The sequence below is a fragment of the Sceloporus undulatus genome, chromosome 1 (genome assembly GCF_019175285.1).
Source record: "Sceloporus undulatus isolate JIND9_A2432 ecotype Alabama chromosome 1, SceUnd_v1.1, whole genome shotgun sequence".
Taxonomy (NCBI): domain Eukaryota; kingdom Metazoa; phylum Chordata; class Lepidosauria; order Squamata; family Phrynosomatidae; genus Sceloporus; species Sceloporus undulatus.
Window position 1 is genome coordinate 157,398,188 of NC_056522.1, and position 26,708 is coordinate 157,424,895.

Sequence of the window (26,708 nt, forward strand, 5' to 3'; positions counted from 1 at the left end):
ACATTGAGTATTTTTATTCAGGAAACTACATACTAAACTATGTTGCATCTCGACCGAAGCTGGCCCTTTTTGTGATCCAAGCTCTTGTTCAGGTTATTGCAAAGATCACAAAGTTGGGGTGGTTTGATGTCGAAAAAGACCAGCTCATCTTTAGAGACATTATTGCTGATGTTAAAAAGTTTTTGCAGGTAAGAAAAATTGAAAATGACTTTTTGTTAAATACAGTTGTCCCTCCATATTCGCTAGGGTTAGGGGAACAAGACCCCCATCAATATGGAAAAACCACAAATAAGAAAAACACTGTTTTTACCTGAGAGGACACCTCTCTAGGAATCTCTAGGTCCTCCACTGACCATAGAATGGCACTGGAGGAGCTACAAATGGTCTTTCAGTGCAACTTTTAGTTAAAGTTGACCACAGAGTTGCACTGGAGGCCTAGACAATCCTAGAGAGAACATATTAATGGAATCCATGAATAATCAAATCCACAAATATCAAAGCTGCAAATATGGAGGGATGACTGTGTATAAAAAAGCTAAATAATCATATGATGCAGCATTGCTTAAAAGACAGAAGAACAGATGTTTGCATATCATTAAGTTTGAGGTTCAATTGTGAAACTCCCTCAGAAGTCAATTTAGGCTTGATCTCCTGTTACCTGTCCAAGACTGCACTATTTCATACAGCTGTTTGCCCTTAAAACCAAGGTGGGTTTTTTCCAGATTCTTTAAGATGTTGTTACCTTTTTAAAAAATGTTTTTTAAAAAAATGCTGTCTCTTTCCAGAGTGTTTTTACTTGTATTATCTGTTTTTATTTTCTGGATACCACTTCAGAAGCCCTGACATACTGAGAGGCAATAAGCAAATAACGTTGGAAATTATAGACTTGAAAATGAGTATGCAGCTGGATCAAAAATCTGTGCACAGAGTAGCACTTAAAAACAATGGTTTGTAATACAAATAGTGAGAGCCAGTGTTTCGTAGTGGTTTGAGTTTGAGCTGTGGAGATCAGGGTTCATTTTCCAGCTTGGCCATGAAACCCACTGGGTGACTTTGGGCAAGTCACATGCTCTCAACTTCAGGGGGAAGCAATGGCAAACTCCTCTGAACAACTCTTGAAAGGAAAACCCTATGATAGGTATGCTTTAGGGTCACTGGAATCAACTTGAAGGCAAATAACAACAAGGACAAGTAATGCATTTTCACTAGGAAGATAAATGGGGCTGCTACAGTTTTCCATAGCAGGTGATGCAAAAATTGGTTGTACCAGTCCAGCTGTGCCATGGTTGCTACTAAATTCAGATAGAGCTAGCTTTTAGGACTGGAGCAAAGCAATGATATGTTGCTGTTGTTGTTGTTGTGTGCCTTCAAGTAATTTCTAACATGGCTACCTTAAGGTGATGCTGAGAGTGTGTGATTCACCCAAGGTCACCCAATGGGTTTCCATGACTGACCAGGGAACTGAATCCAGAATTGTAGTCCAGTGCTCAAACCATTGACCCATGTTGGCTCTCTTAGGAATTTGCTTTTCAACAAATCATAGGACTAGTGCTCTGGTCAGATTAGAATGTTTTGAATAGCTGATGTCTTTAAAAGGTGAGGTTCTTCTGTTGTAATGCTGGTGAAGTTGAATTCTTCATGAAGAATAGAAATAAGTACAGTGGTGCCCCGGGTTACGAAATTAATTCGTTCCGCTGCCGCTTTCGTAACCCGAAAGGCTTTCGCAAGCCGAAAGCCCATAGGCGCTAATGGGGAAAAGCCGCGATTTCGTGCGAAAAAGCGCCGAAAAGCACCAAATTTTTTTTCGTAACCCGAAATAACCTTCGTAACCCGGAACAGTTTTTTTTAATGGATTTTTTTCGTAACCCGGAAATTTCGTAAGGCGGCGCATTCGTAACCCGGGGCACCACTGTATTATGTATTTCTAGTTTAGGCAGAATCACCACTCCTTCTGTGCGCTGGTAATATGCAGAAAGTGGTACGAGGTTTTCCATTTATGCTAACAAGAAAGCCAGCCTCATGAACAAAGATGGATATGTTGTAGCTCTGCTTTCTCTTGGCAAACCTGGGGAGTATTTTATGTATGTAGGAGGCAAAGGGTCCTAGGGGGAAGGAGGCTCCTCCTCCCTTTCCCTGCTCTGTTGCCCCCTGGACAGCCCAGGGAGCGATGGGGCAGGGAACAGATCCTGGAGAGATGGAGGCTCCTCTTCCCTTTCCTGGCCGGTTGCCTGGTTGGCCAAGAAAAACACAGGAGTTGGCTTCTGGGCTTTTTCTCCTGAGAGGAAAAGCCTGGGAGGGAGAGGGAGGAGGAATGCCTGGGTTAGCGGCCTTGGCCTCGGGAATAATCAAAACCGCGAATGTCAAGGCCGTGAATGTGGAGGGCTGACTGTATTATTAAAACTAGTTGGTTGGTTTTGCCTGTGGTTTTCCTTTGTGTAGTTTTTATGGCAGAGATTTTCTTGCTCCTATCCTCTTCTATGTAAGAGTTTTAAAAACAGACAAAAAGACAATTTGTTTCAAATTTTGCAAGGCAAGGGAAATAAAGGCGAAAAATACAGGCGCACCTTTCTTTCCAGGGAAATCTCTTCTTTAATTTAGAAAAGGGGAATGTATTTTATCACTGTATCTCAGTTTAGGTAGTATTTGCAAGGAGTATGGTTGCCATGGAATCTTTACAAATTTATTTGGAAGTAAATGATTGCAGCAGCTAAAATATTCAAGCCAAGTGGTATGTGTGGTTCCTTTCTTATCTGCCAATTCTTTGACATCCACGACACATAGCATTTTATTGCTTCTGGCAGTCAAAATCTCATACTGCGTGGTTTTGATAGAATTGTGTAGCAAAATGAATAAATGATAGCAATTTAGCTAGTATCATGATACAGCATAAGGGACGGAGTTTGATTAAGACAGAGCTGGGAACCTTTGATACTCCAGATGCCATTGGACTTCATCTCCCATCAGCCACAGCTGGCATATACAGTAAGTAGGTATGCTTACTGTATGGCCATAAGTCTCCCATCCATTAAAGAGCATCCAGTCTGCTGATGGTGAAAACCAGTATGATACTGCCTGTTGTTAAATTCCATTATGTGATATTGTTACTATTTTTGCATGAGGAGAAAAACCTGATAATTTATGATAGTTACTACCCTTCAGAGTTATTTGGAAAGTTAAGTTTTTTTTAAAGTCCTGGGTTTATTAAAAATAAACATGAGAAGAATCTTGTGGCTCTTTTGTGGCAGTATTTTTATTAATGCAATTTGATTTTACATTTATTATTAAAATGTTGGCAGTGTACTTCTGCAGTATTTAATTCTTTAAGAACAGAAATTCAAGCTCAAAACTTTGCTGAACTACTTTCCTTTGTGAAATAAAATCAAGTAATATTTCCAATACCGGGCTGAATTTACCATTTAAAATAGAGAGGTGGATCAGCAGTAAATATTAGAATTTGGATTATCAATCAGTGGGAAGCCATCCAGGTTAAATAAATATGTGTATTTGCCTTGTTTGATAAAGCAAAGAGGCTGCCAGCTTTCCAGGGTAAGGTAGTGGTGGTTTAGGTGACGCTGGGTCACCTTAGGTGACTCTGGGTGAGGTGGAGTGGAATCAGTGTAAGATAGCCTTTTGTTCTTATAACACCTAAGCTATTCATACTCCAGTATTGCTCATGCATAATTGCTTCCTCCATTAACTGCTCCCTCACCATACTCCAGCAGGCATACATTTGTGCCTGTTGCTGTGAACAGTCCTATGTCTCTCATTTGATATTTTTAACACAGTGTGTGGGGTTGTGGCCCATTTTAAGAGTTGCAGTGGGGAGTCATTTCCTCATCATTTCCCCTATGAGAAAATGAGGTGTTTTCTTGTGGGTCTCTGAATGTGTCTCCTCTTTTTCTGTCTAATTGTTTGAGCTTTTTCACCTATGCTGCACTTTGTCTCAAAACTGTTAAGTTTTTTGTTTGACAAATGAAAGGGAAATTAATTAAGTAGCTCATTTAATTTGACGGTGTCATCAATAAGGGAGGTGAAATTTGGGTGACAGGGAAGACACAGACTTAACAGATACGTAGTAATAACATATACTGTATACCCCTTTGGAGTTAGGGCATTTGAAGTTACACAACAGTCTTTAATAGTGTAAAGGTTAACATCTGCCAGAAATTATTTGGCTTGGTCAGTGTTGCCAGCTGTTTAGGTTTATTTTGCTTGTGTTGTAATGTTGCTAACTTCACATGCAGTGAGAATCATATTTATATGAACAATCCAATTCTCCTTTTGTCAGAGCTGAGTGCCATTTAAGGATTTTATAACAATTCCTTCTGCAAAGGGGTCATGCTTTCAGCTGTTTTGCCTCCTGTAATTATACAGCTGCATGTAATCTATACTGTATGTAGAAAATAGTAGTTGCCAAGAGAGTATTAGAGAAATCCTCTTGATTGATCTTAAATGATTAGAATGCTGGAGTCCCTAATTTTTTAAGAGGCTCTTACTTTTTTCACCCTTCGCTGTATGCATGAAAGGAGCCCTGGTGGTGCAGTGGTTAAATGCCTGTAATGCAGCCACTCATTGAAAACCATAAGGTTGCGAGTTCAATACCAGCAAAAGGGCTCAAGCTCAACTCAGGCTTGCATCCTTCCAAGATCGCTAAAATGAGTACCCAGATTGTTGAGGGCAAATTAGCTTACAGTTGTAAACCGCTTAGACACTGTGAGTTCAGTATGAAGTGGTATATAAGTGAAGCTGTTTGAAATCTGTACAGTTATAACCTCATTTATCATTACCTTTATAGTCATTATTCTATAATATTCTGCTTTTACACTACAGATCTGCTTTTACAGATTACATTCCACATCATTCTTCAGAGTCTTAAATGACTATTGGATAGCCCTTTATTCCCTAATTGTAATATGGGCTCTCGACAGACCGGCCATAAAGGCCGGCATCAGGGCGGAGTGAGGGTGTGGCATCCGCATAAAGCCACACGGCAGGCAGCATCATTGCATTCCTCTGGCGCTGCATCCAGATGACACAGCATCAAAGGCAGGGGTAGGCAACCTGCGGCCCGGCAAGGCCTTGGGACCGGCCCCCGCCCAGTCCTGCTGCCTTTGGCCTCTCGCGTGAGGGCGTGGGACCTTTGGCCTATCAGGAGGAGGCAGGCAAGGGGGGGCAAGCGGCAAGCAAGGGGGGCAAGCGGCGGGCTAGGGGGGCAATTGTCTATAGAAGCCTCCAAAACATGCATTTATACTGTATTAACATTTTTTAAAAAATCAGCAAATTTTTTGCGTGTCCTCTATATGTTTTTTAAAAAAGTGTCCTCCATTTGAAAATTTTGTCCTACATTTGTCCTGGTTTATTTATTTATTTAATTCTTTTAAAATTATTTAATTATTTAATTTTTGGCTTCGGCCCCCCAGTTGTCTGAGGGACAGCAACCCAGCCCCTGGCTCAAAAAGCTTGCCTACCCCTGATCAAAGGAGTGAAGAAAAGCCATGGCACTGGTAGCTATGGTGCAGAAAGGCCAGATCGGGGTCACATCATGTAGTTGTTGCGGCCCCAATCTGGTGGCTTAGGGGTGGTCTGTTTAGCCCCATGGTTTCAGTCGATAAAAGACACCTTTGTGTTTACTTTTGATCTTGGTATCCTTGCTTCTAAAAAGCCCCCCCCCCCCAAAATTAGCCATATAATAGGCAAGATTAGTCAGGTGTAGCTAGCCAAATGTCTGATGTCGTTTTGATGAAAGGCAGCAGATTTAGTGTTTCTGATTCTGCATCTGTCAATCAGAGGAATAATAGTATGGAAACTCAAGAAACTGACATATTATTCTTTTATATTTATATACTGAGAACTAAAAAACTAAACTCTTAGGTTGATCAGATGGAGGTTGAGAGTTTATTTATTTATTTATTTAAGCTAACTTTCAAACATTTATGTTGGAATATAAACACTTGTTTTTACATATTACAGGGAACTGTGGACCACTGCATAATAGGAGTAATTATTCTTTCAGAACTAACTCAGGAGATGAACTTTGTAAGTACTTTTCCTCCTTTCAAAATTATTTTATAATGTTGTCTGTAAATTGTCAGAGTGTGTTGCAATGATGAAGATAGGGAAAAGGCTGTAAATAGATCTGTGCTGTAAAAAGTGAACAAAAAGGAAACCAAAAACCAAAATAGGAACAGTTTATACTAGAATTAGTTATAAGAATCTAAAGAGAATGGTGACAACAAATAACAGTGTCACTTTGCCAAATCAAATGGTCATACTTTTCATGGACTGCGCTGCTTGAGGATACAAATGTGCAGATGTTGTGCACTTTGGTAAATATCAAGGAAATACTCCTTCCATATAGAGAGATAGCATAATGGGGAGAAAGTCCAGAAAGACTATCTCACTCAGCTGCCAATACTAGCTCTGCTTCCCCTCTCCCAGCTCACTGAGGATCATAAATATTCTTAGTTTGTTGTGGGTTTTTTGGGGTGTGTCGCCATGTTCTAGAAGATTTTATTCCTGACATTTCGCCAGCATCTGTGGCTGGCATCTTCAGAGCATTTTCTGAAGATGCCAGCCACAGCTGCTGGCGAAACGTCAGGAAGAAAATGTCAAGGAAAAAGCAACATGGGTTATACAGTAAATGAAATAAAACATGTATGTGAGAGTCAGGGTGACTCAGCAGAAGCCAATTGGGAACCACACAGGTGTAAATGGTAATACAATTAACAAGTCCTGAATGCCAAGGACAAGAAATGTAAAGTGGATAATTGGACACACCTGACAATTGTTAAGTGGTCAAGGCTGAGATGATGAAATCGCTAATTGTAGGATGAAACAAGAGAACCAATGAGAATGGTGTACACGCCTACTGGGTGGAAACAGACAACAGTGGGTGGTACCATGCATTGACTATAATAATGACTATGCATCCCAATGTATTTTGTGGGTTGTAGAGTGGGTAGTAGTAGTGGATAGTGAGGAGTAGAGTATTGTTGTATTGGAATTGTGTTGGATAGTTTTGGAGCTGTATATAGTAGAATAAAGTAGATCTTTTATTTAAGACTACTGAGTTGTCTGGTGGCTTGAGTGAAGCTACAAGAACCAGCTGGATCCTGAAGAAGGGTGAAGACTTCTGTGGAAGCAAGAGTGAGAAGGCTTGGAGAGTTTGTCAGGGTCTTCAGCCTATTCTCTGTAACTCTGCTAAGCTATAACCACTGGCTAATCTGGTCAGCGCGGTGCACAACCAGGTGGTGAGTTCAAGCCAGAGGTGAAGAGCTACAACTCCCATCATCCCTGACAGAAAATCCTCTAGAACATGGCCACACAGCCCGAAAAACCCACTGAAAACTATGAAGCCACGAAAGCCTTCAACTTCACATAAATATTCTTGCTTTTCACAGCTTGACACCTTTAGCTGCAATTCATCACACTGAGGATCGGATTGTAGTAGATCACAGTGAGGTTAATGCTTCTCTTAATGCAAATAGTCTTGTATATGCTTTGAGGTATAATCCAGGGGAGGTAATATTTTGCCAATAATAATAATAATAATACTAATAATAATACAGTTTATTTATATTTCTCTTTTTCGCAAGGAATCAAAGCAGAATATAGTCCAGTTTTAGTGCCGAAAAGGCTGAAGCACATGACCTGGAGGGAGCAGCCCCTAGTTGCTCCAGCACCAATTCCACCAGGACTGTGGCAGCCACATGTCCCACTTCCAAAGCAGGCCACTGCCACAGTCTCAGGCAGGCCTCTGGCAGGAGTGGAATTAATCCGCTTCTAAAAGGTCCAGCTCTTGCACTGTAAATGTGGCTTTTGCACAGCTTCCGACTGCTTTGGGGGTGTGCGTCAACTAAACACTACGCCCCCAAAGTGATCGGAAGTTGCTTTATTTGGTCTCTGCTTTTTGAGTCAGTGTGTCTAAACCTAGTTTGTGCAGGGTCAAAAGGATACTGAGGCTATTTTCTAAGCTCCACTCCAACTGGGAAAGCAAGCTACTGGACAAGAAGTCCGCCTGTTGATTGCTTTGCTATCATTCAGCATGTGAGTGAGGTGATGGAAGAATGTCTCTGTTTTTTTCCAGAGACTAGGGTAACACAAGCATTTTCCATTCAGAGAAAATGGTGCCACTCGCTACAGTAAGAAAGGAAGAGTCTGTGATACCTGGTCCTGGAGACAATTTGGCCCAGGAGACCATTCCTTTCCTGCATAGAGCTTTCACAAGAAAGAATGCCATTTGTTCCTCATTTGGATTTTTTAAGGCTTGAATTTATACATATGATTCGTAATAGTGTGTAACTTAGCATTTTTTCATTTTAGTGATCGTCATGTGGAAAAGTAGTGTTGCTGAATCTGGTCTAGGGATGTGCATTCTCAATAGACAACCTCCTCCTTTTTTACTGATCACCTTCTTTGCCTAGGGAAACTTAGGACAGAGACACAGAGGTTGTTTTTTTTCCTAAGGAGTACAATCTTTCCACTAAGAATGGTGGGAGTTATGCTTATGTACAATTTCTATGAGCTGAACCTGCATGATATGGATTAGTGTGATGCCATTATAGATTTATGGGTTAGTATCCTGAGTTTTAAAAAGAATTTTAGATTGTTTTTGCATTCATTATTATTATCATTATTGCATGAAGAATTGTGATCCTTGTGCCTTCAGATTAACCTAACGTCCCATGCCATCTTTCTTTGAAGGAACTTGCCTCCAGATCTGCTCTCTTGTCACTGCCCTCCTTAGTAAGCAGGTAGACTTCATTTGCTTCAGGTGAAATAACTGCTGTACATAACAACAGAATATTTCAAAGCAGAGTCTTCTGGTATCAGATCTGAGACATTTGGGATGCTGTTCAGTTAAGCTTAGGATTCTATCAATTTGGCTTTCTAAATATTATGGTTAGGATTCTATTGGTTTGGCTTTCTGGCTTTCTGAATGTCTAAAATCATTGGAATTACAATATTGAAGAATAGGAAAGGATCCTAACAGTCATCTAGTCTAGCTCCCTGACAATGGTGAACCTACAGTTAAAGATGGTCATCAAACCTGTTTAAAAATCTCAAAGGAAAATCCATCACCTTCTGATATAATCTGTTTTACTGTTGAAGAGGACCTACCTTCAGGAAGTTCTTCAAGTTTAGTTGGAATCTCTTTCCTAGAATTTGAATCCTTTAGTTTGAATCGTACTGTGTCCTTAAACACTTATTTTGCACCATTCATTTGAAATTTTAGACTATTTGCCCTGAACACTGACACTAAACCCCAGGTAAGTATTTATGTGTTTAGTGGAAATTTGATGTAGTACAAAGTGGAGAGAACTAAAGCTAAAAACATGTATAGAATGGACATATAGTGTACAACTTAAATAATTTGTGCAAGACTGTTGCTGCATAGTTAATTTGTTTACTAGTTCACCTGCAAGAAATGTGTTTTAACAAATCAAAATGAAGGCACACTTAATTTTTCTTGTATCTTTTTTTAGATTGATTATTCTAGGCCTTCTTCAAAACATCGTAAAATAGCTACCTCGTTTCGTGATACAACCTTAAAAGATATTTTGATGCTGGCATGCTCACTGCTGAAAGAGGTAAATCTAAACACTAAACATTTTATATAGGAATGGGTTTTTTTAATACCATCAAAACAGAATTCATTAAAACTTTTTTTAAAAGATGGCATGGAAGTGTTTTGCATTTTAGTGTGATTCGTATGCATGTAAATGAGATATTGATTATTTTCATCAACTACAAAGCATAATAGAATAATGATGAATTAACCTACTAAATATTAGTTGTAGTAGTTATTCTTGGTTTCAGTCTGCTAACTGGAATTTTGCCCCCCCTTCAGATTCTATCTAAGGGTCTAGGAATCAGTGAGGTATCCTTCAGTAATATGGAATGTTCCAGATAGTATGCTTTTTATCAGTTATGTTGTTGTGATTTGTCCACATATTTCTTTTTGTCTACAGTGATTTTTATTCAGATTTTTAGTCTGTTTATAACTGCCTCCAGAGCACCTACCATCACGAAAAGTACAGTTTTCATTTCCCAGAGGCTCTGAGTTTCTTAATCTTTTCCCTTTATTGACCTTTAGTTCTGCTCTGCCAAGATTGGTACATTGGTAATCCAGACCTTCTTTTTCTGAACCACAGTTATGCTTGGCACATCGTGTTCTAATTGTTTGTCAGTCTGAATCTTAAAGACTCATAAAATTCTTGCTTCACCATTACCAACATTTTTCTTCTTCATTATCTCTGTGACTCACACAGATTGGGATCTCTGCACCTGCACAGTGTGAATTCCGAAGCTTCAAAGCTATAGAATTGGTGTTTGGGTGGTTGTCAAGCCCTTTCCCCTTGGTATATAGAGTGCCCTAGTGCTGAAACCTCAGTTCATTTTCATCCATTGCAATCACCACAAGTAGTTGATTAAGAGCCTCTCTAAGCTTTATCCTTTTGCCCTGGACTGTTTATTATAATTACAGTATTCTAGTGTTTGCCCCCTGCTCTAAATTTTGGTGTTTTCTGCTTTGTCTCCTTCATTTGATTTGGACTGTTCTGGTTAATGATATCTTCAGCTTCCTTCAAACTATGTTCCTCTTGCCAGGGTATGATCCCAGAAAAGGTTACACATGCTAAGTGCCTTCTTTGTCTTGGGGAAATTCACAATGTAAATGCCTGCTCTCATTGCCACACCTTCACATCCCAGGCTCACTGTAACTGCACTTTCCATCTGAAAGCACTACTCTGGGAACAGGCCCTCCAAGCCCCGACCTCAAAGCATGTGGCCTTTAATGCAGCTTCATCTCTCAGAGGTCTCTGAGCCCTTCAGTTTATGTATCTATTCATTAATTGGCAGTGGAAACTGCCTGCACATCTGTATCTTGTCCTTTGGATGGATTTGTGCAGTTTTTTAAAAATAATCTTTATTAATTTTTTATATTTTAAAATACAAATATAACAGAATTTAAAAAGTATACAATAGAAATCTCCCTATTGTTTACTAATTTTTCATTATTTTCTGAGTTCACATCCAGTTCCAAGTATCTTATCCACCAAAGTATAACATTATCATAAATCAAAGTACCAGCTACTTGTCTCATTGTTTTCCTTACACCTAAACAAAATCTGTTCCTATTCTTTATACAATTTCCCTTCATTTATATCTAATCTCTGTTGTCTGTTTATTTTCCTACAGTTATAACAAAGATTTCTTTACATCCCAAACCTTTTGTAAATATTTTGAGAATGATTTCCATTCTAGTTCCCAATAGTTCGTAGTTTTTTTTTATTTTCCTAAACCATTATTTTGTCCAATTCTCTTAATTCAATCATTTTATATATCCATTCTTCCTTAGCTGGTATTTTTTCAAGTTTCCAATTTTTTGCCAGTACAAGACGTGCAGCTGTAATTAAATATAATACCATTGTCCAATGTTTTTTTCTCAATTTCTAGATTGAGGGCTGATGTCATGTTTAACAAATAGAAATTGCCTGCACATCTACGTCCTGTCCTTTGGACAGATTTGTGCAGTTGTTACTGTCAATGGTACTGACACCGTCTCTATATGTAGAAACAGTTTCTCAGTCCATATTGACCTGAGAGTTGCATGTGGGCTATCCCTAAAAAACACAAGAAGAGGAAGAAGGCTAAATTGTCCACTTCACTGTGAGATTTCTCCACTCAACAAAGTCTCCATAGTTTCTCTTTCATTCTCTGAATAGTGTCAGTTTGCAATATTGCCAAATATTTCTAATTTCCATTCTGATTCTGGCTTTTAATGAGTTGTACCATTGGCAATTCAAAATTGAATTGAAATGTCTTGATTAAATATTCTTATGATATTCATTGTCTTCTGGTTTCTCTTTCCAGTTCTTTCCAGTTCTTTCCAGCTTATTTTGATATTTCCCTTGATTTTATTTCTACTTCTACTTCTACGTTTTTAATCCAGTTGCATTTTTAGTTTATTCCGTAGCTCCTTCTTGATGTTAGCTGCCCTCGAGTCAGCCTCGACTCATGGCAATCCTGTGTATGAGACATCTCCAAGCAGTCAGGATTCTTGGTTATTCATTATATGTGAATGCATCTGTTGTAACAAATAAGACACTTTGTTCCAGTGTAATTCAGAGAGTTAAGAGGCCTAATGCAGACAGATATTTGTGGCAGAAAGTTGATATAATCACTGAGATTGTGCACTTTAAACTTACAGTGAGCCTTATCAGGGGATAAATATGATAATTGACCATTGAAAGTAGGGACTTTGATTATTGACCATCGAAAGCAGAGAGACAGCAGACAACCTTTCTTTTCTTTCATATCTCCATCTGCCCCTTCTTTATGTTGCCTCCATGGAAGTTTGTGAAACATGATAATGTTTTGTATTAAAATCCTTAACTTCTCATGCTGCACTTAAAGCATGTTATTTGCTTTTTGTTGAAATATGTTCATTACTTATACATATTTTTATATGTTTGCATCTAGATGTTGGCAAAACCATTAACTCTTCAGGATCAGCAACAACAAAATTTAGCAATGTACCTTTTGAAACTTGTCCTCAATTGTCTTAATTATGACTTCATTGGCAGTTCAGCAGATGAATCTGCAGATGACCTGTGTACTGTACAGATTCCAACAAACTGGAGATCAAGTAAGAGCATAATTACTTATAGTAGTCTTGAATGTTTTGTCTTTTATCTATAACAATGCTAAAAGTGAAGCTCAGTCTATCTAAAGTCAATGGAACAGCTTTTCTTGTTTTTGTCATGCAGCTGAACAGCCTTTTATTTTATCAGGTAATGGCATCGATGGGGGAACTTTTCAAATAGAAGTAGACAACAGAAATGCCTGCCCCTCCTTCCCCCCTCAACCATAAGACTGGGAACAGAAACTTGAGTTCTGTAGAATTCATATTGCTAGTTCAACACATGCCTGGTTCAAACTAATTATGCTGGAATACACTTAATACTATTTGGTCAGTTGTAACATTTTGGGAACTTTTAAAAATAATTTGAATCCCACACAAGGTTGCTTAATTTGGGGTGTTTTGAGATACCAGCAACAATTCTAGTGGGTTGTAGTGTATAAACTATGCCACCTGTCTACAAGAGTGTTTGTGGGTGTACAACCAAGGACATCACCCCTAACACCCAGTAGCAGAAAACATGTTCACATATAGGGGAATACTTGTTTAGAGTAGCTGTCAACTCTTGGGGAGGTGATCATCATAATTTTTTAATCTTAATAATACTGTACTACTGTTTTTTTCTCCTAAGGAATACAATGTACACTGTACATTGTTTTAAATAAATTCTTTGGGTGACATTTTGTAAAATGCCTGCTTTGTAGCTCTACAGTTCCATGTGAATTCTACAATAATGTATGACATTGGAGGCATAAAATGTACCATCAGCTTGATTAGGGTTTAAAATGAACATTCAGAGAGAAAGCTGTGTAAGAAGTACTTTCTTTACCAGCTCTGTATTAATTTCCAGGTTTAATTATTTTAGCGTAAAATGTCAGTATGTTGTGGAATATTGTACAAATAAGCTTGTATGTATTATACTGAATTAGCAAAAGTGATCTGTTGTGTTGTGTGGCTATAATGGAGGGATGGGGTAAGTGGCCTGCATGCAGCCCCCATCCTCTTTTTCTCCTCTAGCTCCTTGAGTTCTGAGGACATCCCACAAGCCCTTTAGACTCATTGATTCAATAACAACAACAATAATTAGGTGGTTGTGAGAGTCAGTGTGATATAGTGGTTTGAGCGTTGGACTAGGACATTGGAAGACCAGGGTTCAAATCCCAGCTCAGCCGTGTAAACCCAACAAGATGACCTTGGGCAAGGCGTATTCTCTCAACCTTGGAGGATGACAATGGCAAACCCCCTCTGAAGAAACTTGCCAAGAAAACCCCATGATAGGTTCACCTTAGGGTTGCTGAAAGTTAGAAATGACTTGAAAGCATACAACAACAACAAATGCTTGCAAATCTTCAAAAACTGCTGAAAAAATATTTTAAAACGTAGCTTCCACATACATAGAAAAGAAGAAAGATCTGTATTAAAAAATCAGCCAAAAATGAAAGCAGAGGTAACATCAGAACACTTTTGAGACCTCTGCAGACCTCAGCAGATGATATGTTTGTTCTGGCTATGAGAACAAAGCCAGGTGCAGGTTTGATCTCCCTCTCTCTCTCATTCTCAACCAGACACAGAATGGCCATATGTGGTGTGGGGCTTCAGTAGCTCTACATTAGGTCCAGGGATGGCAATTGGGTCAGTGTGGCATACTGTGTACATGCATATGTCTAGAAATTTTAGTCAAAAAAATTGACCCAAAAAACTCGAGTCAGTGTACCATAATTAAACTCTTATTTAAAATGGAACCATCTCCTGGTGACAGGCAAGAGTGTAATCTGTCCTGGATGAACTGATTCCCCCCTCTGTTCTCTCCCATCCAGCCTTAAGGGTGAACCCAAATGGTTATGCCTGATGGAATTTTGTAAGTTCTTTGGCACCATTTTCCATTGTTTCATCCTTTAGATCCCTTGTTACCTACCCTGGACTTATCTATGGATCATATCAAGATCCATAATTTTGGCCCTCTAACCTGCCTTTGACTTATACATGAGGTAGACTTATAGTTGAGTATATATAATACTTCCATATGTAGAGCTGCTACATTATGCTGAGGTTTGTGATTACTTGTCTTCCTTGGCAGTCTTCTGTATTTGGTCCATTATGAACAGAGGAGAGAAGAATCTGTATCTGAAGTGGCAGCACTGATAGGTTTTAGTGCTATGCTTAAACAGGGGCAAGCTGGCCTGTCACGAACATTTTATTCAGCTTCTTTTGGTGGGATTCTCCTTCCTGGTCATAGGTGGAAGTTTGCAAAAAGATAAAAGAGTTTTACTTCACAGACTCATACTTGGAATCTACTCAGAATTGAGGACAGTGCTACCTGCCCCCAGTTTCATTATCTTTGTGACACCATCCTACAGTTTTATCTGATTGGCTTCCTGACATTGTGATGTTGTCAAGATGTTGCTCTGTTGGGTAGGATCACTGTCCTAGGGACTAGAAGTAGTTAAGTAGGAAAAGCATCTCACTGGGGCAGTAGTTGAAAAGGGATGGAAACAGGTACAGAAAGGTAAGAGGGCCTAACATGCTACAGGTACCAGATCCCATCTGTTCTTGGAAGCTAAGCAGGATCAGCTGTGATTAGTACTTGGATGGGAGATTGCTAAGGAATACCACATGCTATAGGATATATTTCAGAGGAAGCAATTGGTAAAACCCACCTCTGAGGATTCCTTGTCTAAGAAAACTCTGTGAAAAATTTGTGGGGTTGCCATAAGTTGACAGGCAACTTGAAGGCACATATACATACACACGTGTAAAGGTAAACATTGAGAATGGAGTTGGGAACATCCTCTCCAACAGCCTGTTTCACGTAAAAGAAAATATTCACTGCAAAATATTTGACATAACATAGTAGAATTTTAATTGACTACTTGAAATAAGCACCAGCTAGAAAATGTATAATGTGGCTTGAGCGCTAAGTAGATGTTACTTGTTGTATCTTTCTGTTTTGTAACATTTCATTTTGGCTGTGAGTTATTTGATCAATGCAGCTTGTTTTCTACTCATGCTGACTAAATGATAGCCATTTATGTTTGTTTTTTTAAATAGATATGTGGTATTAGTGAAAAATAGTTATTCTGTAGCACTCCTGATGCCTATTTTATTCTTTTTCTTTCTCAGTTTTCCTGGAACCAGAGACCCTGGATCTCTTTTTTGATCTGTATCATTCCCTCCCACCAATGCTGTCTCAGTTAGTAAGTATGTCTTAAATGATCTTTGAATAGAAGAAAGTCTGTTATGAAAAGTTGTTATTTACCCGCACATGTTAAATGAAAAGAAACCAAACAAAAAACAACACACATACTGGTGGTCCTTTCTTAAATTTTACTTCTGCTTCTCTACTACAGTAGGTCTTTGTTACAGTCTAGAGACAGCTGAATGCACACAACTGTAATTGAAATTAATGAGCCCTGTTCTGTAATGTCAACAGGATGACAGCTACGATGCCTCCCTGTATTCAGTCAACAGCAGCTTTGCAGAATGCTGTGTATGTAGTCTCATAGCAGATCCCACAGCAACTGAATTGCCTTCCCCCTTGCCTCTAAACAGTAAGAAGGTAGAGGAAGCCCCAACCAACTGTCAGAAAATCATGTAGTGTTTTTAGACCTTTCTTTCTTACCTGTGATAGGCCTGCGCCTTCCCTCCATGTCTTTGTCTTTGAATCCCTTGTTGCATATGTAGAACTGTAGAATTTTTCATTGGGAGACACAACAGAAGATGCCTGTGGGTGGTCTTTTCTGTGGGGCTCTGCTGTCCTTGAATGTTTGGATGCTTATGCTGAATGCTCTGCTATTTCAGTAATATTCCCAACTTTCTTTTATTTTCCTTGCATACTCTTGTACATTCAGAGTACCATGGTGGAGGCAAGAGTGATATTGCAAGTATTGTTATGCAAGTTGTTGACCTCTGTTACAGTTGTGTTGTTTATGCTGGCCAGTAATTAATCACTAGATTTGTTGAGAGTACCTTCAACATGAGGGAAATTTGGTATGTGAATGTATATGTACTGTGGAGTGTGGTTGCTGCCTGAGCCAATCCATTTTGTTAAGGGTTGCATTTTGAGTGAATGTATTCTTTGTGCATTGCAGGCAGCACTCGTGCAAGGGAGCCCCTTATTTTGAAATGGTGGGTAGGGTAATTACACTTATCCATTCTCTGCTAAGTTTTAGCCTTGCAATACCCTAGCTGCAACCACCCATGTACTATAGTGTAACAACAGAGCAGATATTGCTGGAATGTCATACTGTACTTTCACTTGGCTGTGTGTCATTATTCTGCCTTTGTGAGGAGACATTGCACAAGTCCCATCTTTCCTAGCTGGTGTCTTGTCCATATGGGACTGTGCCAAACGTCAACTTGTAAATTTTAAATATGTTCCATATACAGTACACTGATCATTGGTTCCCATGCAACAAAAATAATCTGGCAGAGTGGCAAGGAGCTTGCTGCTTTTGAAATGATAGTTGATTTATAGGTTCCAAATACAAATTTTGTATTCCAATAAATGTATGCAGATTTTTAACTGAAAAAAAATCTGGTTGGGAAATGAGCATTAAGACAGGTGTGTAACATTATTCAAGTGAACGGAAAGACTTCTAAGCCTCCTTTCTCTTGTAATACTAAAATCTGGGGTTATCTTGGGAAGTTGAATGGTGCAGGCTTCAGAGGGATAAATAGAGGTGCTCTTTTCTCATAGTACATAGAAAATATGTGGAAGTGATTTCTCCATGATGGAGGCTTAGATAGCTTTAAAGGGGGATGAGATAAGTGCATGGTGGATAAGGCTATTGATATCTGCTAGTCATGGTGGCTGCATATTACTTCTGTTATCGGAAACAATATGACTTTGAGGGCTTTTCCAGACAGGAAAAAAGTCCTGGAAAGTACTAAGAGTTTCCATGGTTTATTTTACTTGGGTATTTGTAGTTTTCAAAATTATTTCTTGAAATACCATGGGTTTCCCTTGCTCCCTGCTTTGTGTTCTTCCTCCTTTCCTCCCACTGATCAAAGTGTCACATCTAGGCTCAGATAGCATTTCAGAAATTCACTTTCACCAATTTCCACTGAGTTCTTTTAAATTATTATTCTAGAGTATTACACTAGTATTATATTACATTAGTTAAGCATTAGGATCAATGTCTTTTATTGTTAGCATTCCTCTTTTTTTTTACATGATCTCTGTTCAATCTTCTGTCCTGGGAACCGTCACTATGTTTCTTGGTGGTGACCACTTTAATTAGTTCCAGTATAATTCAAACAGATGGCCATGGAGAGGTAAATTTCATTTTGAAAAATATTGAGTTAATTTAAACTGACCTGAGGAGTGGGAATAGAAGGTCCTTGTAAGTGCTAGGAATTCCCTGGGAATCTTTTAGAATGGGGAGGATGTCATGACACATACCCAATCAGGAAGGAAAGGAACAAAATCAGAGACTTTCTGTTTTTTCCTATCTAGATGGATGGGCCCTGAACGTCCATTTTGAAGGAACAGAGCAGGATGGTCCTGTGGCATTCATGTCCTTCTTGTGGGCTGCTTACAGGCATCTGGTTGGCTAAGCAGAATGTTGGACTTGATAGGCTGTTGGTCTGATTCAGTTGTGGTCTTACATTCTTATATTAAATCCTTTAAACGTTTGTTTGCTTTCTAGGCACTTTCCTGCTTAGTTCAATTTGCTTCTACAAGGCGATCCTTATTTAGCAACCCAGAACGTGCCAAGTATCTTAGTAATCTTATCAAAGGAGTAAAAAGAATACTTGAAAACCCCCAGGTAAATATTTTTCAACTTTATCCCCAATTCTGGATTTAGAAGATTCAGAGAAATTAGTCAACTGTGGCCCAACAGCAATTTACAGTGGGCAACTAAAATGATTACATGACTGTCTTAAAAAAATCCTTAAGAAGTGTTTAAGGAATGCTAATCTATTGTTTGCAGCATGAAGGACATCTGTCATTGTTGTCTGGCTATAACATTAGTTGGCACATGGATGCACACATACTTAATATTCATAGGATCAGAGAGAGACAGCCAGCTGCTGCAGTGCTGTTGCCTGGTTTCTGATCATCTACCACATGGAGTTAACTTCATCTGGATTTCAACCTTGCCTGTTGGATTTTTTTTCTTTTAAAATTAGTGTTTGGTTTGTCTGTACAAGTCATGTAAATAGTCCCCTTTTCCATCCTCTCTCCTAACTTTTATTTCTCATCTAAATCATTCCTTAAGATAATTAAATCCCCTCTAATTTATCCTTCAGGATAAGGACATGCAGGCTATTCTTGGTAGGTGTTTTTGTGCAAAATTATTTACTGTTTGTAAAGTATATCTGTGTGTATTTTTAGACTAAAGACAATGATTTGTAATTTAATTTTGACTTTCTGTTGTACTTTAGGGCTTATCTGACCCTGGTAACTATCATGAATTCTGTCGGTTTTTGGCTCGACTGAAAACTAATTATCAACTGGGGGAATTGGTCGTTGTGAAAGATTACCCAGAAGTTATTAGACTAATAGCCAGTTTCACCATCACTAGTTTGCAGGTAAGGCAGTAATAGAAATGTTCCATGGTCTTATTGCAGACATGGAGGTAGCTTTGTACTTGCATTGAATCATGCTGGATTTATTAAAAAATGAATGTTGTCTTAAATCATGTGCCAAGTAACATTCTGTGAGATCACCAGCTCTCCTTATCATTTTACATTTTTACAGAACATCAGGGCTTTGGTTTTAATTGAGGCATAAACAGAAAAAATAAATAGCGATGGTGTGTATATTACAATGTTTGTAATTGCTCACATTGGGCTAGAACATGTTCTAATGAAAATCTCATTTTGTTTCTTTCTAGCATTGGGAATGTACACCAAACAGTGTTCATTATTTGCTAACTCTTTGGCAGAGAATGGTTGCCTCGGTACCTTTTGTGAAATCATCAGAACCTCATCTCTTAGATTCATATGCACCTGAGATTACAAAGGCATACATTACCTCTAGATTGGAATCTGTCCCTATGGTTATAAGGTAACATAGAGTAGTAGTCTCCATGGGTAGAGGTGTACTGTTTCAAACCTGATGTTTTTACACGTGTATTTGTGTTTTACATGTATATTTATTTTGTACTAGCTGAAGTTTACCGAGCACTGCTTTGGTCTGTACCTAATACCTCAAAAGGAGTCCATGAGGACTCTTGTTTTCCTGTTTGACTTTTTTTTTAACATCCAAGAATCTTTCTAGCAGTACCTTTTCGCCATTTAGCAGCACTACTTCAGCCCTCTCCTGTTTCCTAACTTTTTTCTTGCATCAGGAATCTTAGCAGCAGTACCTTAGGGAGTCCTTACCTGTTTTCTGGTTCTTTTAAAAAAAATCCCTGATGTCTTGTAGCAGATAACCTCATTTTGTTGTTTGTTTGTTTTGATTCCTAGATGCTCTTTATTTGGAATTTTGACTTTCAACTGGGCATTGCTGGTTAGGCAATAACCAAGTTTTCAGGTGTTGGCTAAAGGCACTAGATCCCATCTGATCTTGGAAGCTAAAACAGGGTCAGTCCTGGTTAGTACTTGGACAGATCAATGAATACCAGGTGCTTTAGCCTATATTTCAAAGGAAGGAACTGGTAAATCCTTGAGTTTTTCTTGCCTAAGAATACCCTATAAAATTCATGGAATTGCCAAGCTGACAGATGTCTTGAAAGCGCGCGCACACACACACACTAACACACATATTATCATGTCCCAATAATTTATGACAGGTTCCTCTTTTATGTTTCAAGGCAGCTTTTCCCTTTGGAATTTTGACTTTTTGATTTGAAACTGTGCATGAATGACTCAGATTTTGAGGCATCTAACATTATTTCCAATATTTGAGGCATCTGCCATTATTTCCAAGCGCCAGTGTGGTGCGTGTTAGACTATGACTCTGGAAACCAGGGTTTGAATCTCCACTTGGCCATGGAAAGCCACTGGATGCCCTTGGGCCCGTCACACTCTCTCATCCTCAGAAGATGACAATGGTAACTCCCCTCTCAAGAAACTTGCCAAGAAAACCCCATGATAGGTTCATAGCTTTAGGGTCGCCATAAATTGGAAACAGCTTGAAGGCACAAAATACCAACAAGCCTTTATTTCCTGATGTGTTACTACTGCTTCCCCTTTCTAGTGATACTCCCCCCCTTTTGAATTTCAACCTGAAAGTTGACACTGCAACTTGTGCAACAATTAATAGCACACTTTCAAATTTTGTGGTGTCAAGCTCAGTGACATGGCCAGTTATATCTGTGAGATACAGACAGGTGTATACAGTGGTCTGCATGTTCCTGTATGCACCACCTCCTCACTTGTGTATATTTTTATTTTCATGGATTAGCAACTGTATTGATTTCATTTACATACAGATGTGACAAGAAAAATGTTACTGTAATCAGTTTACTCCAGTTTAATATGTGGGTATAATAGGCTACATTTTTTAAATTAAATCTTTCTTAATATTTACACATTTAAAAAGGAGATAGTCCTTTTTACATAGTCTTATCATATACATCTCTTTTCTCCCCTATACCCCACCTCTCCCACTGTACATTTCCTGTTCCTGTTATTGTGTTTACAGCATTTCATATCATATTCCTCCTTAACTATATTTCTATCCTCTTCATCTCATATATATTATCCTACTATCTTGATTGGTTTACAAGTCTGCGTGAAAAATTAATAAACATTTTCTTTTTTATATTTGCAGAAAGTTTCTAATTCCAATAATTCCAGAATCATCAACTCCTAATAACAATATACACTCCATACATGTCTCTAGTTTTCTTCTATTTTCCCATTTGCTTATAAACTGTATATCCACATTTTTATCCAAACGAATCTTTGACTTACTGTTGGATGTAATAGGTTACATTTTGAATATCAAAAACATTGAAATACACAACAAAAGGAATACTGTTGATTTCAATTTGTAGTTTTTTGGTAAAAACATAAAAGCGTAAACTAGAAGACTTAAAATTCATGCCACAAAATCAAAGGATAATAAGCACTGTACTGTTTTTCACATTGCCTAGAATGATACTACTTTTAAAAAATATTTTCTAGGGATGGCTTGGATGATCCCTTGGATGATACAGCCACAGTATTCCAGCAGCTGGAGCAACTGTGTACAGTTAGCAGATGTGAATATGAAAAAACATGTGCTCTTCTTGTACAGCTGTTTGACCAAAATGCACAAAACTACCAGAAGCTGTTGCAGTCTTCTAGTAGAAATCCCCTGGCAATCTCAATTCAAGAAGGTTAGTATGCATTATATTTTCAAATATAATTAGTGGCAGCCACTTTTTTTCTACTGCTAAACTTTGCTGGCACAGGTGGGGATAATTTGTTATTTATTTTATATTACACTTTTCTTCCAGGGCAGTTTACAGCATAGATTAAAACAAAATATTATTAAAATCAATGCACATAATTAAAAGCAATTAAATAAACTATCAGATAGTAGTGAATTAAAAACAGCAACAACCAGTTAATGGACAATATCCTGTATAAATAAAAAGGATTTTACCTGCAGATATTTAGAGCAGATCTGAGGCCAGCCTAACCTCCCATGGAAGAGAGTTGCACAACCTGGGAACAACCACTGAATACAGCCTTCTCCTGTGGCCTCATGATACTTGCTTGTTAAAGTAGTGGGACTGAGAGAAAGCCTTTCCCCAAGATTTTCAAAATGTGGGGAGGTGCATATAGGAATATGGAGCCTATTAGATATTCTGGACCAAAATCCTGTTGGCTTTTTAAAACCATAACAAGCATTTTAAGATGTGTCTGAAAATGGAATGAAACTATTGCAGTGAGAGTTATCTGTTCCCTCTAACCATCCCCAGTTAGAGCATTTTTGACTCATTTAGGTTTCTAAATGTTTTCCAAAGGCAACCCCACATAGATTATATGATTACAATAAACAAAATGGGGTGTAATCAAGATATGTATCACCATGGGCAAATCACACATCTCCAGTGATGGAGGCATCGATGCATTATTTAACTGCAGATAATGTCCTGGCTATTGCTATATCAACAGGTAGTTCTCATGTTTTATGTAAAGTTTCTGGTGCAATCCTGGCTTACTGTCCATGAGCATGCTGGTCAATCACTCTCACTACATGTTTACAAGAGGTGATATTCTGGCCTTTAAACATAGACCTTAGTTGAAGAAAGAACTGATGGCTGCTTCTAGGATTCTTTGTTTGGCTTGTTGTGGGAGAAATGAGCCAGAATGCTGGGTCCTGTAAAGGTTGGCTATGTTATTAAACAAAGAAACCCCCAAAGGTCTGTGGTTTGAGTAGAATAGAATAGGAATAGAATAGAAATTTTATTTCCCCCCGGCTCTCCAGCAGGATTGAGGCTGCTTTTACAGCACAGTAAAATATAACAATAAAACAGTAAAATAGCAATAACAAGTACATTTCTATACCGCTTATCAGTGCACTTAAGCACTCCCTAAGTGGTTTACAAAAAACACAGCAATGAAGTAAAATATCATAAAATGCAGCAATACAAAAAACCAAAATGTTATCCCTCCCTCCAAACAACAACCTATAATTCACAGAGCCAATAATAAAATACAGTGGTGCCTCGGGATATGAAATGATCTGGTTACGAAATTTCCGGGATACGAAAAAGTTGGATTGGCAAAAACTGTTTCGGGTTACGAAATATTTTTCGGGTTACGAAATTCATTTCGGCGCGAAATTCAAATGCTGCTATAGGCTTTCCAGTGCTAATGGAAAGCCTTCTCTTAGTGTTTCGGGTTACGAAATGTTCGGGTTACGAAAGGAATGGCGGAACGAATTAATTTCGTAACCCGAGGCACCACTGTAGTGTCTAAATTAATTAAACCAAACAATCAAACGACAGAGAGATGAGCATCCTAGGGTTCTCCGTATGATAGTCCATATCAGTGGGTGACCAAGTGAGTTACTCAGGGAAGGCCTGTTGGAAGAGATGCATCCTGACAGCCTTTTTAAAGCTGTCAAGGTTGGTAATATTCCGGATCTCTTCTGACAGGCCATTCCATAGTTTGGGAGAAGCCAGTTAAAATATCCTAAGGTAACCACTGGCAATCTCGTCTTTATTGGCTTAATAGGTTTTTCCCAGAGGACTAAGTGCGTGGGGTGGATTGTACGGAAGAAGGTGATTCCGAGTAGCTGGTCTTATTTGTAGTAGGGGTGATCAGTTGGTTGCTTGTTCTAAGACAGAATTTGTGAGAATTCTAATTAGTTGTGCTATCCAAACAGACTAATTGAGTTAACTTTACTCCCTTTGAGCTATGCATTACAACTCAAAAGATTTATTTCTTGTTATTCACAGCCAGTTCTGATGCTATTACTGTACATACTAATTGTCAATATGAATGTAGGACCTTTTGCCAGTTTATTGTCCAGCAGGCCAGTTTGAGAGATCTTTGGTGTTCTTCAAAACTTCCTTTGGATTTTACCATCCTGAATAATTGGGTGCCAATGAGGCATAGTGGTTGGAGTGTTGGACTATGACAAGGACTCTGGGAGACCAGGGTTTGAATTCCCACTTGACCATGGAAACTCACTGGATGACTTTGGGAGAGAGTCTCTCAGCTTCAGAGGAAAACAAAGGCAAATACTTTCTGATCAAATCTTGCCAAGAAAGCCCTGTGATAAGTTCACCTTAGAATTGCGATATGTGGGAAATGACTTGAAGGTACACAACAACAACAACAACAAATTCCCAGTGTAGCTGCCCCACTGCTAACATCATTTCAGATCATGCGTGAATTAGTACCTTATTCAGTAAACAATGGTGGGAATTCCAAAAACTTATTTCCCCATTGTTATGCATCCTCCATTTATCCCTACACTTTGCTTACTGTTCTTTGATGAATATATGAAAGACCTGCTGCTTCAATACAAATCTGTCGGACTAATGAAGTACTCTTTTGAGATTCTTGAATGCTAGGTGATGACATGAAATAAGCTTAAAAAATGATTATGTCTTAACTCTGGAATGCAGTTGCAAATTCTGCTAATTTTCCTTCTCTACTATTTTAATCTTGCTCTTTGGCCAAAAAAAGTTCCCAGAAAAAGCAAGACACTTTTGTATAAACAAGACACTTCATGTATGCAAGCTTAATGATGTAAAGGTGCACAAAAGGGAGACGGTATGAGAAGGTAGAGTAAAGAAGCACATTTGTGCACCCATTCTTAAAATTACATATCAGTTCCTCTAATGAGCAGATGGAATTGAAATTCAAGGAGAGAAGTTGCCAAACAGAATGTTCTATCACATGAACATATAAAGTTGATTTCTGTTCAGTTAAGCCATTGATCCAGAGGTCACAGATGGTGTTGCTGGCTAACTGTCAGGTCTCTAGTGTCGCATGCAGAGTACAGTCCTCCAACCAGCTTTTCAGTGCCTATGGTCTGCTGATTCAGTATTCCCTAAATGAACTTTGCTTCCTCTTTCCAACTTACTTGGCTTTATCTGTCAGTTCACCAGTGTGACCTGGAAAAACCAACGAAGAGCAAAGTCCAAAAGACAAAGATACCTCCAGCAGTAGCAGGTTAAATTGCTGTTATATTACAGGATGCTCATTGTAAACAACTTTCTGATTTAACTGGTCAGTCAGTACTGGTAAAATACAAAACTACTGCATTTTGCTGCAATATTCTGTAATACAGTTGCTCTGCTGGAAGCGGTAGTATAATCTTAGATGTTAGGGGCCTAGCAGGGATATTAAACTTAGAAGGCCTTACTCCCTAAATCACAGTGGAATAAAGTTAATGTTTTGTTAATGATTGCATGGTTTCTGTCCCTTTGAAGCAGTGTCACTACATAAGTATGGATGCTCATCTTTACTAGGTGGCATTCTGTAAATCACTTTTATTCTGGCTTCAACCCACACTGCAGTCAAGCTGCAGTATTGGAATAACCTTTTTATATGGTTATTGTAAAGAAGACAGAGGGGCTTTCTAGACGGCCCTTTGGGACGTCCGGAGGACGTCCCATTTTAAAAAAGGGGCGTCTCTTTTAGACGCCCCTGGGCCTATTACGGACTCCGTCCGTACAAGATGGCGGCGCCCTTTCTACATGGGCGCCGCCATCTTTGCGTAGCGGACGCTTAGCGTCCAGACGCGTCGCGCCGCTGCTGACGTAGCGAGCGCGCCCCTGGCGCCTCGCTACGTCGCAAACGCGACGCCAAAAGAAGCTCCATTTTGGAGCTTCTTTTTTCGGTCCGCGCGGGAGTCGGGCCGTTTGAAGGCTCCGGCTCCCCCGCGGACCTTCTGGCGGCGGCGCCAGACCGCTGCAAAGCGGCGGTCTGTACCCCGCCAGAGATACTTTAAAAACAGCACTTACAATGGTAGTAAAACAATATAGAGATGATCATAATTAAAACTGAAGACATACCTTTTCAAATCAATATCCATTTAATGGTTCAGGAAAATTAAGCACTCCAGATATTTTGTAACTGAAGCTGTGTGATCAAAGCAGTTAGCTATTTTCAATTATTTTGAATCCCTAAGGAGTTTTTTGGCAGGAAATGTTGGCATTATTTTATATTTGTACCATTCTTAACATAGTATTCATGTTGTTTTCTTTAGAATAAATACTTTTGTTAACACAGAACAATAAATGTTACCTCCCCTAGTTATATACACTTTAATTTTGATGTTTAATGGCTTTTAATGCTGCAAAATAAGTTAATATAATATTAAGACCTCATTTTATTATATTGTCTTGCTCTGTATCGATTGTGATGCAGTCATGGTTTACTAAAACAATAATCCCCAAGAAATGGGTCATTAACAGTAGTTAACGATTACTTGTGATCTATGGTAATGACTGATTTCTTTGGGATTATTGCTGTTATAAAACATAATTACAGATTATTACAGCAATAATTATTTTGGTAAAGAAAAAATATTCTCTTTAAGCAGCTGGAAAAGCAAGCATACTCAGTGTTTTTAATAGAAAAGTAAGCACGAAAAATGTGGTAGAAAATGAATTTTATTTTCTGTGGATAGGGACCAACACAATATCATTAGCTGAATAGACAG

General features: G+C 38.7%; 2 protein-coding genes across 4 annotated transcripts in view; both read left to right on the forward strand.

The window, feature by feature from the left end:
* The window catches only part of FGF18 (fibroblast growth factor 18), a 650,869-nt gene that overhangs the window by 130,419 nt on the left and 493,742 nt on the right, over positions 1–26,708 (forward strand). The gene's annotated exons all lie outside the window — the stretch shown is intronic.
* Positions 1–26,708, forward strand: part of RANBP17 (RAN binding protein 17) — a 242,905-nt gene that overhangs the window by 16,925 nt on the left and 199,272 nt on the right. For all 3 annotated transcript variants that reach the window (XM_042464644.1, XM_042464725.1, XM_042464814.1), the window contains exons 4-12: positions 22–188; positions 5,971–6,036; positions 9,486–9,590; positions 12,484–12,649; positions 15,764–15,837; positions 18,292–18,411; positions 19,031–19,177; positions 19,483–19,655; positions 21,722–21,915. In XM_042464644.1, coding sequence (XP_042320578.1) covers positions 22–188; positions 5,971–6,036; positions 9,486–9,590; positions 12,484–12,649; positions 15,764–15,837; positions 18,292–18,411; positions 19,031–19,177; positions 19,483–19,655; positions 21,722–21,915 — 1,212 coding nt within the window. The remainder of the gene's footprint in view (positions 1–21; positions 189–5,970; positions 6,037–9,485; positions 9,591–12,483; positions 12,650–15,763; positions 15,838–18,291; positions 18,412–19,030; positions 19,178–19,482; positions 19,656–21,721; positions 21,916–26,708) is intronic.